The following is an 18,144-nucleotide window of genomic DNA, read 5'->3' on the forward strand; positions in this document are numbered from 1 at the left end:
GTATCTCCCTGGAAGGGGGAGTGAGAGGACTCTTTGGTGTCTCTTCTTATAAGGGGCACTAATGCCATCATGAGGACTCTACTGTGACCCCATCTAACCCTAATATTTTCTTAAAAGGTTTTTTTGATGTTAACCATTTTTAAAGTCTTTATTGAATTTGTTACAATATTGCTTGTTTTATGTTTTGGTATTTTGGCTGCAAGGCATGTGGGATCTTGGTTCCTCAATCAGGGATCGAACCTTTGGCCCTGGTTTTGGAAGGCAAAGTCTTAACCACTGGACAACCAGAGAAGTCCCCCAATTCACTTCTTAAAGGCCCCATCTCCCACGTACCATCCCTTGGGGGTTAGGGCTTTAATATATGAATTTGAATTCAGTACCTATTAAATCGTATTACACGTATTCTTTTGTGTTTCGCTTCTTTGGCATAAGATGTTCCTTCATGTTGCTGCCAGTAGCTATGGTTTGCTCACCTTCACTGGTGAATAATGTGCCATCATACACTTGTCCTCTTGATGGAAACTCCTCCAAAACTGCTGTAGATGACCGTAGGCAGGTAACCTAGGGTGTAGATGCCCATGTTCTCCACTTGGGAGCGGAGTTGCCGAATTGTAGGGTGTACAGATCCAGGATTACTGTATGAGAGTAATCTGCATTTGCCCAGTAAACCACGTGGTTGAGAGTGTTTCTCTTGTGTCTGGCAGAACTGTCTGAAGTGCTCTGGACAATGGTGATGCACATTGGCCTTCGCACGCGAGGCTGGGGAGGACTCGTTGGGGTCTTCATCATTTTTGCCGTGTTCGCTGTTCTGACGGTAGCCATCCTTCTGATCATGGAGGGCCTCTCTGCTTTCCTGCATGCCCTGAGGCTGCACTGGTATGACCTGCTTGTAGAGTAGACGCTCTCTCGGGAAAGAGGGTGGATGGGAGGGAGGGCTAGCTGACTGGGTTCAAATCCTGACCTGTTGTGTGACATTAGCAACTCCTGCGCCTTTTTGGAACCTTAATTTAGTCCCTTCTTGGTGTAATATCAAATGATGTCTTATATATACACACACACAGTGACTGCTCTAGAAGACACGTTAGTTCCCATTCACTCCTTTTAAATGTTCATTTGTTATTATAATTGGCTTCATAAGGGACACCCCAACTGTTGGTAAGATGACGGATTGGAAAGGCTCACAGAGGGAGATGCTGAGTGATTCTGGGCTCTCTGGCCCTTGTTGCTGAGTGTGGGAATTATACCAACAGAACAGGCAAATAGTTCTTGGAAAAGGGAAACTCAAGGAGGGTACCCCCCAGGAGGAAGGCTCTCACTGGAGGCCCTTGACATGCATAGATGTGTCCAGAGGCCATTGGCCATCACTGGACTGATGAATATGCAAACATTTGCTTAGGCTTCTGTTTCTCTCCCGGGTCACTTTTCAGCCAAGAATTTTGGGTGTGTCTTCTCTACTGAAGCATCAGGTTTCCCATACGTCCTGGCCAGACTCTCAGCTTCACTGAGGCTTCCTCCCTCCATCTGTGGCCACTGTTCATAAAGAAAAGGTTTTCCATCTCACCTGTTGATTTGAGAGACTCATAGCCTTCCCTGCCTGGGGCTATAACATTATATTTACCCATGTCATTAAAGAAATGAACTCTGCAACATAATAACACAGAAGTGACCATTTGTGGTATCTGTTATGTAAGTTATAAAAGTGTAAGTCAAGGCTCTGGTGGTTCTGCAGTTATGTAAGCCCCACAGTTTAAGATTAGGATAGAAGCAAACCGCCTGTACCACATGGTGGTACGTTGTCCCATGACCATCTCTTCAGACAGTGCTGCCCAGAAAGGACTTCCCTGGTGGTTGGGGATCTGGGGGAGGTTGTGCTGTGGTCCCTGAGGTCACTAGTAAAGGCCTGGAGAAAATGGGGGGTGGAGAAGGTGTCAGGGGGAGGCAAGAGAAGGGTTTGAAAATAAAGCCCCGAAACCCCAGGATTCCTATGGTGGCTGCCAGGGGTGCCTTCCTCGCCTGGGGCTTGATTTTACACTCTTTCCGCTTCTCCCTTCCGGCTGCCAGCCTCTCATTTCTGTGTTCGATTCCCTTTCTCCTTGCCCCCAACAACAGGGTGGAGTTCCAAAACAAGTTCTACACCGGGGCTGGTTACAAGTTCTCTCCATTCTCCTTCAAACAAATCCTGGATGGGACAGCTGAGGAGTAGCTGCACGTCTGGAGGCTGTGGCCACCTGTCTGGCCACCTCCTGTTCCAGTCTCTATGCCGATGAAAGAAGTTTCGTCTTGTCTTTAAAGTCAGCCTGCGCAAGGCCATCAATGGAATGATTGTTCTCACTAACTGGAGGCAGGAAGCCCTGTATTATTTATCTGTAAGCCCTGGGATTTGATATGACTTCACCATGTCATAGAGAAACTACACAGGCAAGTCATTTCAACCTGGAGCCTGTTGTCAAATACTAAAATGATTGCAATGAGGGGAGTGGGAGTGCCAAACTCATGTTTTCATGTAATTAAACTTTTGGGGCATTCACTCTTTCTTTAAGATTTTTTTTAAAGAAAACTATTCTGTAAAATTGAGTACTGATAATGATAGGCCAAAGCTAAACAATAGAGTTATACAAACAAATCCTAGGGAAGGATTATGTTTTTTTTTTTTAATTCCTCATTTCCTCCTTCCTCAAACACCTTCTTTTCCTTGTCTGGGGCTAAACTTTACAGGATTAGGAACTTTCTCATGAATTTTCACTCCAGGTGAGGAAGAACAGATAATATTCTCTGCTGAGAGGGAGGGCTGGCCCCAGTGTGGCTCTCTGAATCATTAAATCCTGTGGAATGAAGTGTGACAACCTTCAACAGTGATTTTGTTTGTTCTCAATGCGCATTATGCCGGGGTAACTGGGGAAAGGGATCCACAGGCTTCAGCGGGTTCTGGAAAATGGCTTGCAGGGAAGGAGATGGCCGGACAGCCTGTCCTGATGCTTTCTGGGTCAGTTGGCCCCAGAGTCATTTCTTAGGCACCCACATTGGCAAACTTCCGAGAGCCAGGTGTAGAATAACATGTGTTCTGTCAACTAGTCTGAAGGGCCTTTATCCAGATTCATTACCGTCTTTATGGTAACTATGGGGCTCTCAGGTAACTCAGTGGTAAAGAATCCACCTGCGAATGCAGCAGATGCAGGAGATGTGACCCCTGGGTTGGAAGATCTACTGGAGAAAATGCCAACCTGCTCCAGTATTCTTGCTTAGAGAATCCCATGGACAGAGGAGCCTTGAGGGCTACCGTCCACGGGGTCACAAACAGTCAGACACGACCGAGCACATGGTAACTCTATGGGTAGAGTTAAGTGTCATTAACAATGGTGTCATGCTTTATAGTTTACAGAGCACTTTTACATAGCCTCTAACTCATAATCAGATTTCAGAGGATCTGACCAAACGCAAAATCGTCTTTTGGACAGATCTTTTTTTTTTAAGCTCCCATAGGCCTCTCTGCACTGTGGGGTTGACTGGTGCTCATGGACATGTCCATGTCACCTTCCACGTCAAGTGTCACGACTTGTCCAGCACAATTTAAGGCACAGTTAGGTGCTCAACAAGGATTACTTTAGTGATTAAAACAGGCTGAGCCCAGGCATAATAGTTGGAGTCAGAAGATGTGTATCTGAGTTCCCACTTTGGTACTTCATCAGGTGTGCGCTTGGGCAGGAAATGGAGTTGTTCCTCTCATTGCCAAACTGTAAATAGCACTCTCCACCCCGGGGTTGGGGAGGGAGGTGCGGTCATGGAGCAGCAGGTACGGACGAGGTGTTCGGCCAATGGCACCAATGGAAGGAGAGGACAGACTGAAGCTGTGTGTAAGTGGCAGTTGTAAGTCCATAAGTCCCCATGCTGCCAAGGTCACCAGATGGCTTCAAGGTTCTCAGTTCATCACTCTTCTCAATGGCTATCTAAAAATCTGTGATGCGTAGGTGAATCACAGTCTTTTGCCCTGTATTCTAAACAGTGATGACTGTGAGAACAGGCGTGAAGGAGCAAAGCTGTCTCTTCTGCCCCTTGCCTGGACCCCTGCTCTTTCAGAAATTCGCAGTCTCCCTGGGATCGACATAACAGTTTCCTCCAAGGATTGGCAGTCTCTTTCTCAATGAGAGATGTAATTTCCTCTTTAAAAAGGGATTGGGTGAAGGGCTGCTGAGAAGAGGGTGTGACCTGAATGTCACTCATTAGCCCAGGACGCAGGGTTGTTCTTCAAAGAATCTGTTCACGGAACTGAGCCGAAAGGAGGAGAGAAGATCTGAGAGCCAGCTTCTTGGAAAGGGAAGTCCAGAAGCCCGCAAGAGGCCATGCATGGTCCAGCTTCTGTGTAAGACTTGGGTGCAGTAAGGTAGAGAAAAAGAGCTCGAAACAGGAAAGTTTTCCAGGAAGTATACAGAGGTAAGAAACTCTGACGGGAAACATAGTTCTGGGTTTTTTCCTGCTCTGGGGGTGCTTAGGGAATTTGACCATTAGTGCTTGGCTGAATACAGATGAAGTATAACAATTCTTGCTCTTCTTACTGATGATATTGCCAAACAAATTACATCACACACACACAAGTTCAGTTTTTTTTTTCTTTTTTTAATTTTATTTTTAAACTTTACAGTATTGTATTAGTTTTGCCAAATATCAAAATGAATCCGCCACAGTATACTCGTGCTCCCCATCCTGAACCCTCCTCCCTCCTCCCTCCCCATACCCTCCCTCTGGGTCGTCCCAGTGCACCAGCCCCAAGCATCCAGTATCTTGCATCGGACCTGGACTGGTGACTCGTTTCATACATAATATTATACATGTTTCAATGCCATTCTCCCAAATCTCTCCACCCTCTCCCTCTCCCTCTCCCACAGAGTCCATAAGACTGATCTATACACCAGTGTCTCTTTTGCTGTCTCATACACAGGGTTACAAGTTCAGTTTTTAAAAGCTCTACATGGCCCAATCATCTCTGGCTAAAAAATTAAGCACAGCAAAATGCAATAGAATAAAATGTCCATTAATGAAACCTGAACTCCTTCTGAGTCCTGGAGTTTCACAGTGAATCCCTAATGTGTCAGTTCTTTGAAGGCGGGCAATGATTACTTTCCACTGAAAATTTTCAGGAGTGATAGTGAAGGATGTGGAGCGTCTTCCCCCACGTTAATCCATATTCTTTTGAATTGGTCTGACAGGTTGCCCATCCACCATGCATCCACCAGTCCCTCCATCCATCACTCCATCTCTCCCTCTATCCATCCATCTGTCCAACCTCTTTCTAGGCTAGAAGGGATTTAGAATGACTTAGGGAGCCAAAGAACAGAAAATGCCAACTCAGCTCTTCCAAAGTTCCATTTCAGCATTAAGATTACAAGCTCTATCTCTCAGTAACATTTCTCACTCATATCCATCTCTGAAGCATTTTGTCCTGTTTATGAAAGCTTATTTTATGAAACTGTGGCAGAAACTCAAGAAAACAGAGAATACTTTCCTTATCTGTTAACTTCAAGTTAATATTTGAGTGTCCTCTTAATGACTTGGAGTGTAAGCCCCTTTATAATTCACAAATGTGAATACCAAAATCCTAAAAATATCCTATCAACACCCCTGCCCCCCCCCCCCCCCCCCCCACCAGCATGTCCCCACCAAAGGAATCTTGCTGTTGAAGGCCTTGTATAACTTACCAGGGCAGGAATGAGGACTTTTTCTGTTGCAGGTAGTTGGTATATATATATATATATATTTTTTTTTTCCCCCCACCCTTTAGCAACCTCCACTGACGTAGAGAATGCATCTGAGTCTTGACCATCTTCAAGGGCTGGTCTTGCATTTGAGCCAAGACGTCTTCAAGACAGACTGATATTACAGTCGGTGAAACTGAACAGCTTCACTCCTTTGAGTGAGTCACACATGACTGCCCGCTTTTTTGTCCAGCATCTCACCCATGCAGCAGCTAGTTTCTTCTGTATTCAAAAGATCTTTCTTTCTGTAAAATACACTGATTTTACAACTGAAAGCAATGTACAACAAGATCATTTTTAGTGAAAATTAATCCATTTTGTTTTGCTCTTCGTAAGCATAAGGTGATTGAAAGGGGTGGATGTTGTGTTAAATATCTGATTGGAGTTTTTTGGGTCTTATTTTCCAATAGGCATATGGCACGTGTGAGGTCTTCCTAACACCACTTAAGTTGACTCCTGAAGTGCAATCAATCTATTTTAGGAAGCAAGCTACCCCTCCCTTCCAATTTGGATAGTCTTTCATTTGAGTCCTAGGTGTTCTCTTATTGGCTGAATATTAGAAATAATTGCCTTTGGAGAAATACATATTTGATAACTCTGTAGATGCTTAACTTACCCTGAGTGTATCTGACTTGTGATTGTGGTGAAATTTTAGAAATTTTGTTGATACTTTGATGAGAAACAGTACCAGCATGAGTGCTTGTGTTGCAGTGGGCACTGTGTCATATTACACAAGCATCATTTCATTTAATCCTCATAATGCACTTAAGAAACTTTATCGGCTAAAAATCACACATACCTGGCTAGTCTGAGTATACTGGTGTTTACAATTAATCATAGCTAATTACAGACTTCTTTATTCCTTCTCTACTCCACTGCTTCACTTGACTAGCCTAAAGAAAACACACAGACATACAAACAAAAAAGAGAGCTTTCTTTTATCCCCAGGGAAAACACGTCTGGAGGTGAACAGTTCAAAGCTGTAGAAGAGCTCCGCGTCATGGTCGTCAGGTCCCAGGCTCTTTTCTAGCTTATGCTCAGACTTAGCTGAGAGTTTCCATCTTTCCAACTTCATATTTGTATCACCACCCATAATGGCTGCTGAAGCACCAACCATCATGTCTCTGTGACCCAGGGAGGAGACAGGGGCAAAAGAGGACTTTCTCAGAAGCCTTCCCCAGCAACCTCAACCTGTATCTCAGTGGCCAGCCCACAAGCAAGGTTCAGGGAAGACTTGTCACCGGGAGGGCAGCAGGCTGCTTCTGAAGGTAGAGGGTATTATTTTTATTTTCAGACGAGGGAACAGAAGAGTTTCAGCCCCTATGTCACCATGGCTACTGACTTACTTTTCTCCCTCCCTGCTTCCTCTCACCCTTCCTTCTCCCTTCTTCCCTCCTTGTCACCTCTAATTCCTCTTCTCCCCTTTTCTTCCTTCTCTCCATCCCTTTCCCCTTCCCTTCCCTTCCCTCCTTTATCCTGCCTTTTCTTTCCTCCTTCCCCTTCTCTCCTTCTTCCCTCTCTCCCTCTTCTCTTCTTCCTTTCTTCCATCTTCCTATGTTTAATTTATGGCTTAGATGGTAAAGAATTCACCTGTAATGTGGGAGACATGGGTTCGATCCCTGGGTTTGGAAGATCCCTGGAGGAGGGCATGGCAACTCACTACAATATTCTTGCCCAGATAATCCCCATGGGTAGAGGAGCCTGGTGGGCTACAGTCCATGGAGTCACAAAGAGTCAGACCTGACTGAGCGACTAAGCACACACACACACACACACACACACACACACACACACACACACACACACACACACACAGAGGATACCTAAAGATTTTAATTTCTATAACTTGGTTAGTTACTACAGAAGTGAACAATTTTCCAGTTTTATTTGCAATTTCTGTTGGGAATTGCCTGGTTATATAATGTGCTCATTATTCCACTAGGATCTTAACATTCTTTTTCTTGAATTTATGGTTTATATCAACTACAGACACCTATTACCTATATAATGGCTCTTCTTGTTCTTTTAATTTTTGAAATTATGCTAAAAAATACACATAAAATTTATCTTTGCAGCAATTATAAAGCGAACAGTTCAGTGGCATTTAGTTTTATAATTTAGTTACACAATATTGTGCAACCACCAGCACTAGCAGTGGGGGCTTTCTGTGCCCGGCCACCTTGTAGACTTGTGGCCAGTCAATGACTTGATTGTTTCCAGGTCAAGAGCCTATCCTGACCCAGGAGGTCAAGGCCAGTGATGGAGGGCAGGTGGGGCTCATGGCGCAAGAGTCAGTGACTTAGGGAGCCCTATGACACATCAACTGTGCATCTTCATTGGTTCATTTCTTCCAGAATTTTCATGGTAACAGACATAGCCTTTCTAAAAATTAAATAATTCAGAAAAGTATAAAAGGAAGTAAGAAAAAGCCACCCTAAATTCTACCAGCCAGGTAATTCTTTCCTCACTTTTTCCTCTTGGCCAAATCCTCGTCCTTCTGATCTCAGTCCTTCAGGACTGGCTGCCCTAGGTCCCAGGACTGGGCAGAGCAGGGCCTCCCTTACGTTGCCAGAGCAACCTCTGCCTACCACCCCTGGGCCACGTGGCTCCCACCTGAATACTTGACTTTATCCCCCGTTTGTAAGTACTTTGGGGACAGGAACCCTTTTCACTATATTTTATTGTCTGATACATGGTGGTGTTCCATAAATATTTGTTGAAAGACAAAACACAGTTTCAGACATATCTCCTGAAATTTCTATGTAAGTACATATTTAAATGAAATTTTATGAACTGGGATCATTGAATATGTGCTTTAGGTACATATATTTTGGGAAATACTTTTTAGCACCAAATAGACTTTCACCTAAGAGCTTTTAAATGGCATTCTGTTATAAGAGTGTTTTGTAGTATAATTTGTTTGGTCACTCCTTGACAATCGGCGTTAAAATAACAGTGTGCTGCGTTTTCATACACGTTATCTTCATCTACCTTTTTGATTACCTCATTAGGATGAACCTGAGAAGTGAAACTGCTTAGTCAACATTCTTTCATCTTTGCCCACCTGCCTTCTGGGAAGGTTGTAGCCGTGTACTCTCCTATCAGTGTCAGTGCCTATTTCACTTACCCTGGGTAGTGTTGTTTTTTGTTTATTCTGGTTGCACCGCACAGCATGTGGGATCTTAGTTCCCAACCACAGATGGACCCTGCACGCCCTCCATTGGAAGCAGAGAGTCGTAACCAGTGGACCACCAGGGGAGTTCCTACACTGGGTATAATTGATCTTTTGTATTTTTTCAAATTCAATAGAGGAAAATGGTAACTTGTTTTAATTTGAGGGCATGGTTCTTGTCATATCATGGAAAGCAAATATTATGATTCTCTTCTTCAGTCAAGAAATAGATGAGGACTTTGCTGGCCATCCAGTGGCCAAGGCTCTGTGCTCCCAATGCAGGGGGTTCGGGTTTGATCCCTGGTCAGGGAACTAGATCCTACATGCCACAATGAAAGATCCCGTGTGCCGCAGTGAAGGTTGACGATCCAGTGCTGCAACTAAGACTTGGTGCAGCCGAATACATTAAAGAAAAGAAACATGAAATAAAAAATGTGAATCTCCTTTCCCGCGATCAGCTTTAATTCAAGAGATACTCTGAAGCAATTATCATGGACCTGACAGCTTTTGCCAGGCTGTGATGAATCACTTTGCTGATAAGAGAAGGGAAGTTTGTAGGGTGTTTATGACCCATGGAGCTACCTAATCGGTTAAAACAAACACGTTAAATTAAAACTCATCTACTTGGTAGTAAGTGGTAGATTTCCTGGGTTTCTCCTCCTGCCACTCAGTATTTTAGTGAGCAGACTCGCTGGAAGACTGCTTTATTACTCTTCTAAAATGTAAACCTTTATGATTGTTGAAATTGTGAAACATGTTAAGATTGTTATGAGAAGTCATAAAACTTGACTGGCAGAGATTAAGTGTTGGTTGAAGATTGAATTTACTGTTAAGCATTTTAGTTGTAACTGAACTTAAGATGAACTTACTGGGATTTTTAAAAATTTTTTCCCCATCAGACCAAATTGTTTTATTATCTAACACTGTGCTGTGCTTAGTCTCTCAGTCACATCCGACTCTTTGCAACCCTATGTATTGTAGCCTGCCAGACTCCTCTGTCCATGGGGATTCTCCAGGCAAGAATACTGGAGTGGGTTGCCATGCCCTCCTCCAGGGGATCGTCCCAACCCAGGGATTGAACCCAGGTCTCCCACATTGCAGGTAGATTCTTTACTGTCTGATCCACTCTAACACTGTAAATGGCCATACTCACTTTCAGTTTTTAAGTCCGCTGTCATGATATGCATGGCTGTTCTTTAGAGGAAAAAAATTGGATATAATTGACATATAATAAAATTCACCATTTTAGAGTATATATAATGCAGTGATTTTTAGTATAGTCACACGTTTGTAAAGCCATCACCACCATCTAATTCTCACTGAATAATCTCATTGTCATATTTTGGTTAAGTTAGTACTTCATTTCATCTGGAAACATGATATTCAGTCATAGCTAATTTTTAATGTGTACTGAAGTCCTTTTGATAATTAACCAAAGGTGATTTTTTCTCATAAGTTTTTTAAAAGTTACTAGGTAAAGAACACCTCTCCAAAAGGTATTTGGACAACATTTGGAAAGAGAGCATTAGGAATTTCTGGAACATTCCATCTTTGTGAATTTCAGCCTCTCAGATGGTCCAAGAGACCAATTATTTTTACGTTTTCCACTCTGTGAAAATAACAGCCTTTTGTACTTTTCATGATCTCCTTTGGGAGAGAGGATTTCGTGAACTCATTTCTGAGCATTATTGATTTCTCTTCCATCTGGAATATTTGTGTGTCTGTGACAGAGTTTTAAGGAAACAAATAATATCTACTTTATAGTATGGTTTTTATGTGTATCTTTGGTGTCCCCAGCTAGATTAAAAGCTCCTTAGGGCAGGGAATGTGTCCGATGCTCCTACAAACCCTCCACAGGAGCCCACGCAAAGATACAGAGGTGGCACTTGGCAAACACTGATGACCTTGACTTGCTTCTCTGCAACTGCTCTGCAGCTATTTATGTTCTGGGAAAAGGGGATCTTTGAGTTCTGCTTTTGCTACTTACTAGTGGTCTGATATTAGAAAAGTTACATACAAATCTCGAAACCTCCTTTTTGAAACTATTTATTTTGAAAAATGTTACACATCTGCAAAAGCAGAGGACAGTCAAACCCCAGTGTACCCACTACCCTCCTTAAATAATTGTTACTATAAGGCCATTCTTTTTTCATCTACACGTCCATCCCCTTCTGCACGCTATTCCTAACCCACCATTGAATTATTTTAAAACAAATCCCAACCATTGTTGTATCTAAATATTTCAGCATCTATCTCTAAAATATAAGGATTTTTTCTACCATAGCCATGTCATTGTCCCAGCTAATGATGTCCTCAGTAATTCTTTAATATCATCAAACTTCCAAACTTAAATTTCCCTGATTTTCTGTCATCTTTGTCATCTCATTCTCTTGTTGTTGTTTTATAATTGATTTGTTTGACTGAAGATCCAGGCAAATTAACTCATTTATTTGGTTGGTTTGTCTCTTTTCTGTTAGTCTGTAGGTTCTCCTCTCCTCTTTTTTTCTTTCCATTTATTTACTGAAGAATTTGGGTCATTAACCTGTAGAACTTCTGGCATTTTGGATTTTTCTTTTTGCATCCACGTTGTGTAGTTTAGCATCATTTCTTCATTCTCTGTATAAAATGGTGTGTGTGTGTTAGTTGCTCAGTCGTGTCCGACTCCTTGCGACCCCATTGACTGTAGCCTGCCAGGCTCCTCTGTCCATGAACTTCTCCAGGCAAGAATCCTGGAGTGGATTGCCATACTCTTCTCCAGGGGATCTTCCCGAGCCAGGGATCAAACTTTGCTCTCCTGTATCGCAGGCAGATTCTTTACCATTTGAGCTGCAAGGAAGTCCTGTACTTCTGAGCTACAGGAATTATAAAATGGTAGGTAGAGCTAGGAGCTCAATCAGACTCACGTTCAGTTTCTTCTTAGGAGACTACATCACAGCTGATGTTGTGTATCCTCCCTTGTGCCTCTCATCAGGAGCCACGTTGCCTCTGATCATCTTCAGCGGCATGAAGGGCCAATGTCAGTGGGGTCAGGGGTGTTATCAGTCTTATCTATTTGAATAAAGTTCTCTATCAGCTTTTTACCTAGTTTATCAGCCATTGATGATCATTACCTGGATCCTTTATTTTGTTAGGAGTTGCAAAATCATGAACTTTAATTCCATCCTTCTTTCTGTATGTTTTAGCTGAAATGAAAGAATACTTTTCTTTCACAGACTGTTTGGTTACTCTAAAATACAGACAATTTGTACAAGAAAGGCAAGATACTTACTAGTTTTCAGAATGAGTTGTTTTCTTAGTGTTCTCCAAAGATGATCAGTGAGATTACAATTTTAGTAATCCTATGAACAATGGATTTTTATATCTTTGGGCTTTAATTCTTTGCAGCAATTTTTCTTCTTTATATGTATATATATGTGTGTATATGTGTATATATATATGTGTGTGTGTTTATAATACATAATGAATTCATGGATATTTCTAATTCAAAATTAGAAAGTAAAGTGTTCACATAACTTTTGATTTTTGTATATTCTTTCTCTTACACTGAAATCTTGGTTCCTAATAATAGTAACATAATTGCTTTAAGCTACAATATGTACTTGTGTCAAAATAATGATACCAACATTATTGCTAACAGTATAATTAGTGAGAATAGATTAGGGTGTCTGTTTATCCTACCAGGGCTGTAGAATGAAATTACTATTATAAACCTATTTAAAATTTTTCCCCACTAATTTCAGCTTTCCTTGTTTTATTCTTGTTTTAATGTTTAGGGTTAATTTTTTTTTTTTTAAGGATTAAATACCCCAGGTGGAAGGGATAAAAAGAAACTTTATGGGTTTCTGTCAGAATTAAATGAAAATAAGGTGAGAAAGCACTCTGTAATACCTGATTATACTGTAAACCATAGCATTTATGGAGCAGTAAAGCATTGGCTATTGTGATTATCTCTCTCTAGCACAGCCCACCCTCATTCCCAGTCAGAGAACACTATTGGTTAAACTGTCAAGAGCTCACCTGGCCCCGACTCCGGGTTGATTACTAGCCATTAGAACTCAATTCTTCCATTTGGCCATTCAACCTTCTCCATGATTTAACTTCTCCATGTTGCAGGTTTTCCACTTGTAAAATGGTGATAAATTACAATACCTACTGTACTGATTTTCTGTGAAGAGTAGAGGAGAATATGCACTCGATTTTCTTTCTTTCCTTCTTCCTTCCCCAGTTTCCTGCATCTTCCCTCTCCTGTCTCCTGTAGGACAGCTGTGTGGGGAATCCAAACCGTTTGAAAGATGACAGCCAAGCAGACAGAGCCAGTCACTATCGTTAGCCTTCGGGAGCTGAACCTAGGGACCCCAGAGCCACAGCCGAGAGGTAAGGGGACCATAGAAGTCTCTGGTCCTCAAGTTACTGTTGAATTCCCTCTCTTCTCTGTATTTACTATTTTTATAGCAACAAATTGGTTTTCCAACATCCTCCAGAGTGAGTGATAATCCATACACATTGCCTGCCCACAGGGGCTGTTCCTTTCACTCTGTTTTTCCTTGTTAGAGTCCAAGACATTCACCGTGGAAGAAGCCGTGGAGACCATCGGATTCGGACGTTTCCACATTGCCCTGTTTCTGATCATGGGCAGCACAGGGGTGAGTGCTTAGAGCTGATTTATAGTTGGATATAGGAGTGTGTATCTGTTAATCCCAGACTTCTAATTTATCCCTTTCCTGCCCTTTCCCTTCTGGTAACCATAAGTTTATTTTCTATGTCATGAGTCTATTTCTGTCTTGTAAATAAGTTCATTTGTCAATACTCATTTTTTTTTAAAAAGGTTTAAATTGAAACACTGAAAAGAGAGGAGAAACCTATGGTATCATTCTAAGTCAAATTAGATGCATGGTTCTCAACATTTTATGCATAACTGTCACCTGGATACCTGCTGTAATTATAGATTCACCGACCCTGTAACTGGCACCCCTGAAGGTTTGTTGGTGCCACTGAAGGTAGCTGGAGTTCAGGGCCCCACGTGTCTGGGATGTGTGTGTAACAGCAGCACGACAGTCTCAGTCCATGACAAGGACTCCTAGGTCTCAGGCGTCTCTAAGGTCTTCTGAGATCTTCTTTTGCAGTGCCTCTCCTTCATGACTGCCCCTAGCTTCTGGCTGATCCTTCTCCCATACGGCTATTAAATCAGAGTGGGACAGAGCTTTATCCCTTATTGACTTATTTCCTTCTAAGACTCCTGAGAGGAGTGGAGTCCAGGTTAATACTTACCCAACTGCTCTCTATTAGCAAAGGAGGTAAGTTTAATACCTAAGTTTTCTTCTGAGATCATCAGGCCACCTCTTACACATGATACTTTTTGGACTAAAACATACCAACTATTTGAATTCTAAACATGACTATAATACTCTCCAAGGAGAGAGATGAGCCATTATGATATATTTCAAATTCCCGCATATTAGCTAACATTAGCCATGCCTGTTTCATCCCAGACCTTCGAGTTACACAAATACAAGAAGTACCATAATAAACACCCCATACAAATATCCTGTTATTATTCATAGAATGTATCTCCAACAAATGCATCTTTCCCTCCCTATAATTTCCCTTTTTTCCTTAATGTCTTTTGGTCCCTGTCAATCATATCATTATTCATCTCTTCCTCCAGGCAGAAAACCTCAGAATGATCTTGGAATCTTCCTTGTTCATTATTGCATTGAATTTCTATCATCTAACATCTACTTCTTCCTTTCCCTGGGAGATCAACTCATCCTGGAATGAATTACAAGATATGGACAGAGGAAGATATTTCATTCAATAGAAAATATAAATATTTAGTAACACATCTTACACTAATTTTACTAAGCAGTCATTCTTTCCCGATGATGAGCTCTTACTGTTTTGTATTCATTGCTTATTTTCTAACTTTCATGAATCTTGCCTCCCCATTGCAGCCTCTTGAAATCAGGGACTATTTCAACAATCCATTTGCAAAGGATATGCCCTGAGATCTCGAGGATGGCAAGTATAGGACAGCAATGTTGGGTTGACGTGGATGCTGCTGAATAACTTGGGTCATCTGCCAACTAAATGGCCCCCACACAACACCCTCATTGTGTTAAATGCAAAAACATGAAATATCACAAGGGAATACATGTCATACATCTTGAGGGACCCTCTCAAAATTGTTCAAACCATGAATGTTACATCCATGAAAGCCAAAGTTGTTCTGTGCTTCTTTATCCAACTAGCAGGGCTGAGTGGGTATATAATAGGTAGATCCTCCCTAAGTGGGGGACAGGAAGGAGGAGGTTAGGACTAGAAGGATGACAGGCAGACATGGGAGGCAGTGACAACAGGCTAGCACTTTGACACAGTGTTTTCCTTCCTTCTTTTTGAGGTTGCCGAGGCCATGGAGATCATGTTAATAGCGGTTGTGTCTCCTGCCATCCGCTGTGAATGGCAGCTGGAGAACTGGCAGGTGGCACTAGTGACCACGGTGAGTGCCCACTTCCTGTACTGAGAATGAAGCAACTGAGGACCCGGGGTTTCCGCTCCCCTTCCTCATCCCCCTGGCGGAGGGCCACGGATTCCCTCTCCACCTGCTGTTTTGGTTCCCAATCTAGCATTTGAGGCCTTTCTCCCTTTTCTCTTTTCCTCTAGGGAGATAACCTTGAACTGCTCATTTTCCAGACCCTAGCAGGAGCCCAGAAGAGACACAAATCAGAGAAAGTGAGCCTTAGCCAAATTTGGGGATTCACAAACTGATATGAGTTAAAAAAAAAAAAATCAAGTGGCTGACCTAGAGTTGACATTAAAAGAGATATATATTTGACAAGGAAGGCCATTAGAAGAAGAGTAAAAGGGAGCGGGGGGGCTTCCCTAGTGGCTCAGATGGTATAGAATCTGCCTGCCCATGAAGAAAACATGAGCTTGATCCCTGGGTTGGGAAGATTACCTGGAGAAGGGAATGTCTACCTACCTGAGTATTTTTGTCTGGGAAAATTGTAGGACAGAGGAGCCTGGCAGGCTACAGCCCATAAAGTTGCAAAAGAGTGGACATGACATCACAACTGAATAACAACAACCAAAAGGGAGCACAATATGTGACCCCAAAGTATACTGCTTTGGCCTGTGGATTATTTTGAACTGAAGACACTTGAGACCAAGCAGACTCAAGAGAAACTTTTACATTTCCCTTAACTACATAAAAGAATTTAGATAGGGAGCCTGGCTCAGAGAGAGAGAGAGAGTTATTGCCAGAGATAACTTTCATCTGAGTGACCTATCCATGTGGCAGCACAGACATCTAATTACCAGACATCTGTTCTTCTCATTGTCCTATGAATGACCCTCCTCTCCTTTGAAGTCCCAGGGGCCTTCCTGTTCCTCAGCTCAAAGTGGCATATAAGCCTCAACTGTCCAATGTGCCCTTGGGTCTTATATTTTATGGGATTCTTGTATGAACAAAATTAAACTTGCTTTTCTCCTCTCAATCTGTCTTGCATGCTAAGTTGCTTCAGTTGTGTCCAGCTCTTTGCCACCATATGGACTATAGCCCACCAGGCTCCTCTGTCCATGGGATTCTCTAGACAAGAATACTGCAGTGGAAAAAAGAAAAAAAAGTCCTGGAATGGGTTGCCATGCCCTCCTCCAGGGGATCTTTCCGACTCAGGGACCAAACCTGTGTCTTTTACATCTCCTGCATTGGCAAGTGGGTTCTTTACCACTAGCACCACCTGGGGAGCCCCTCAATGTGTCAGTTTATCTTAAATCAATTTAATTATTAGACCAGCCAAAGAGTATAGAAGGGTGGAGGGAAAATTTTAACACCCCAACAAGAGGCAGAAAATCTTGCCATCAACGATCATCATCTTTCAAAAAACAAAAAGGCCATGTGAATACCAATTATCAGAAAGAAAATTACTCCAGAGCAAGAGCTCTTCGTAGTTAATGAATTTGGATTTATGCAGACTGTGTCACATTGTGCTCATTTCTGTCATGTTGCTGAGGATTAGATTTTGTTATGGTATGGCATTCGTCCCAGGCGTGGCGTTGAAAACATTGGCTTTTCCCTCCTTCAGTCATGTCCTAGAGAGAACAGCGCACAGAAGAAAAGGATGGCTTTTGTTTTTCAAGTATAAATATGAATTTTTTTTATTAGTTCCCTGTGGAAGAGATGCTTTTTTTTTTTCTAGGACCCCTGCTTCTACCTGGTGTCAATGGTTTCAGGTGTGGGAATCATCAGCCTCTGACATTTTAAAAAGGAGTCCAGGGAGAGTTTTGTGAAAGCCTATTTTTCAACTTCCAACCCCACCCACATTTCCAATCTTCTTTGTTTAGACGGATGAATGCTTAATGCGGTAAATTAGCATATTGTAAAAATGCCGCTTAGAGGATAACTTCTTCTCACCCCACCTCCAGATGGTGTTTTTTGGCTACATGGTGTTCAGCGTCCTCTTTGGCCTCTTGGCTGACAGATACGGCCGCTGGAAGGTAGGCTGGCTTTAAGGGTGATCTGGAATTTTCTTTGTGGTGACGTGACCACTGCTTTTCTTTTCTTGGTATTTATTTATTTGGCTGCAGCAGGTCTTGGTTGGGGCACACAGGATCTTTGATCTTTGTTGAGGTGTGTAGGGTCTTTAGCTGTGGTGTGTGAACTCTTAGTTGCATTGTACGGGATCTAGTTCCCTGACCCGGAATGAAACCAGGGCCCCCTGCATTGGGAGGTTGGAGTCTTAGCCACCTGACCTCCAGGGAAGTCCTACTGCTGCTCTTCTTTCACGGACGTTTGTCTATAAATACCCAAGTGAGAGAGTATGGAAATGTCCTTCTCTGACACCTTGTCTTTTTTGCTTTGTCATCTTTCCCCAAGATTTTTGTCCCTACAGCTGATCCCTGTAGTCCAGCTGTGCCGTGGATGGATGTGCGTAGTTAGAACACAGCAAATAAAATGTGGGGACTGCGTGTATAAACATAAGCAGTTTCACATTGGTTAACTTGGGTATAGCTTTGAAACTAACCTACTTGCTTGATGTCATACATACTGAAATTCAACATCAAGACACAGAACTATGTTTTCTGATGATAAACCCAGACCTATCTATCTTGTCTGATTTTTGGTGGGGAAGACCTCTCTAGGTGTAAATACAAAGGAGGACAGTCATAGTCTTGGATGTGTGTTTCAAAGTGCACAAAATACCATAGATTTTGACAAGTGAATATGAA

General features: G+C 42.4%; 2 protein-coding genes across 22 annotated transcripts in view; both read left to right on the forward strand.

Annotated features, from left to right (window-relative positions):
- ATP6V0A4 (ATPase H+ transporting V0 subunit a4) overlaps positions 1-2,850 on the forward strand; it is a 98,173-nt gene extending 95,323 nt beyond the window's left edge. For 6 of the 7 annotated variants that reach the window (XM_086395353.1, XM_086395352.1, XM_086395354.1 and 3 more), the window contains 2 exons: positions 705-876; positions 2,110-2,850. In XM_086395353.1, the coding sequence (XP_086251479.1) occupies positions 705-876; positions 2,110-2,203 (266 nt within the window). In that variant the 3' untranslated portion in view covers positions 2,204-2,850. The remainder of the gene's footprint in view (positions 1-704; positions 877-2,109) is intronic. The other variant, XM_086395358.1, reaches the window with a different exon arrangement.
- SVOPL (SVOP like) overlaps positions 2,280-18,144 on the forward strand; it is a 96,730-nt gene continuing 80,865 nt past the window's right edge. For 10 of the 15 annotated variants that reach the window (XM_086395362.1, XM_086395365.1, XM_086395369.1 and 7 more), the window contains exons 1-6: positions 4,225-4,428; positions 5,774-5,905; positions 13,178-13,293; positions 13,471-13,562; positions 15,317-15,415; positions 17,341-17,412. In XM_086395362.1, coding sequence (XP_086251488.1) covers positions 13,212-13,293; positions 13,471-13,562; positions 15,317-15,415; positions 17,341-17,412 — 345 coding nt within the window. In that variant the 5' untranslated portion in view covers positions 4,225-4,428; positions 5,774-5,905; positions 13,178-13,211. Of the gene's footprint in view, positions 2,419-4,219; positions 4,429-5,773; positions 5,906-13,177; positions 13,294-13,470; positions 13,563-15,293; positions 15,416-17,340; positions 17,413-18,144 lie in introns of those variants that run through there. The other 5 variants (XM_086395360.1, XM_086395359.1, XM_086395361.1 and 2 more) reach the window with 5 other exon arrangements.

Source organism: Bos grunniens, chromosome 4 (genome assembly GCF_055505025.1).
Source record: "Bos grunniens cultivar Pamir isolate PY7600 chromosome 4, Bosgru_T2T1.0, whole genome shotgun sequence".
Taxonomy (NCBI): Eukaryota; Metazoa; Chordata; class Mammalia; order Artiodactyla; family Bovidae; genus Bos; species Bos grunniens.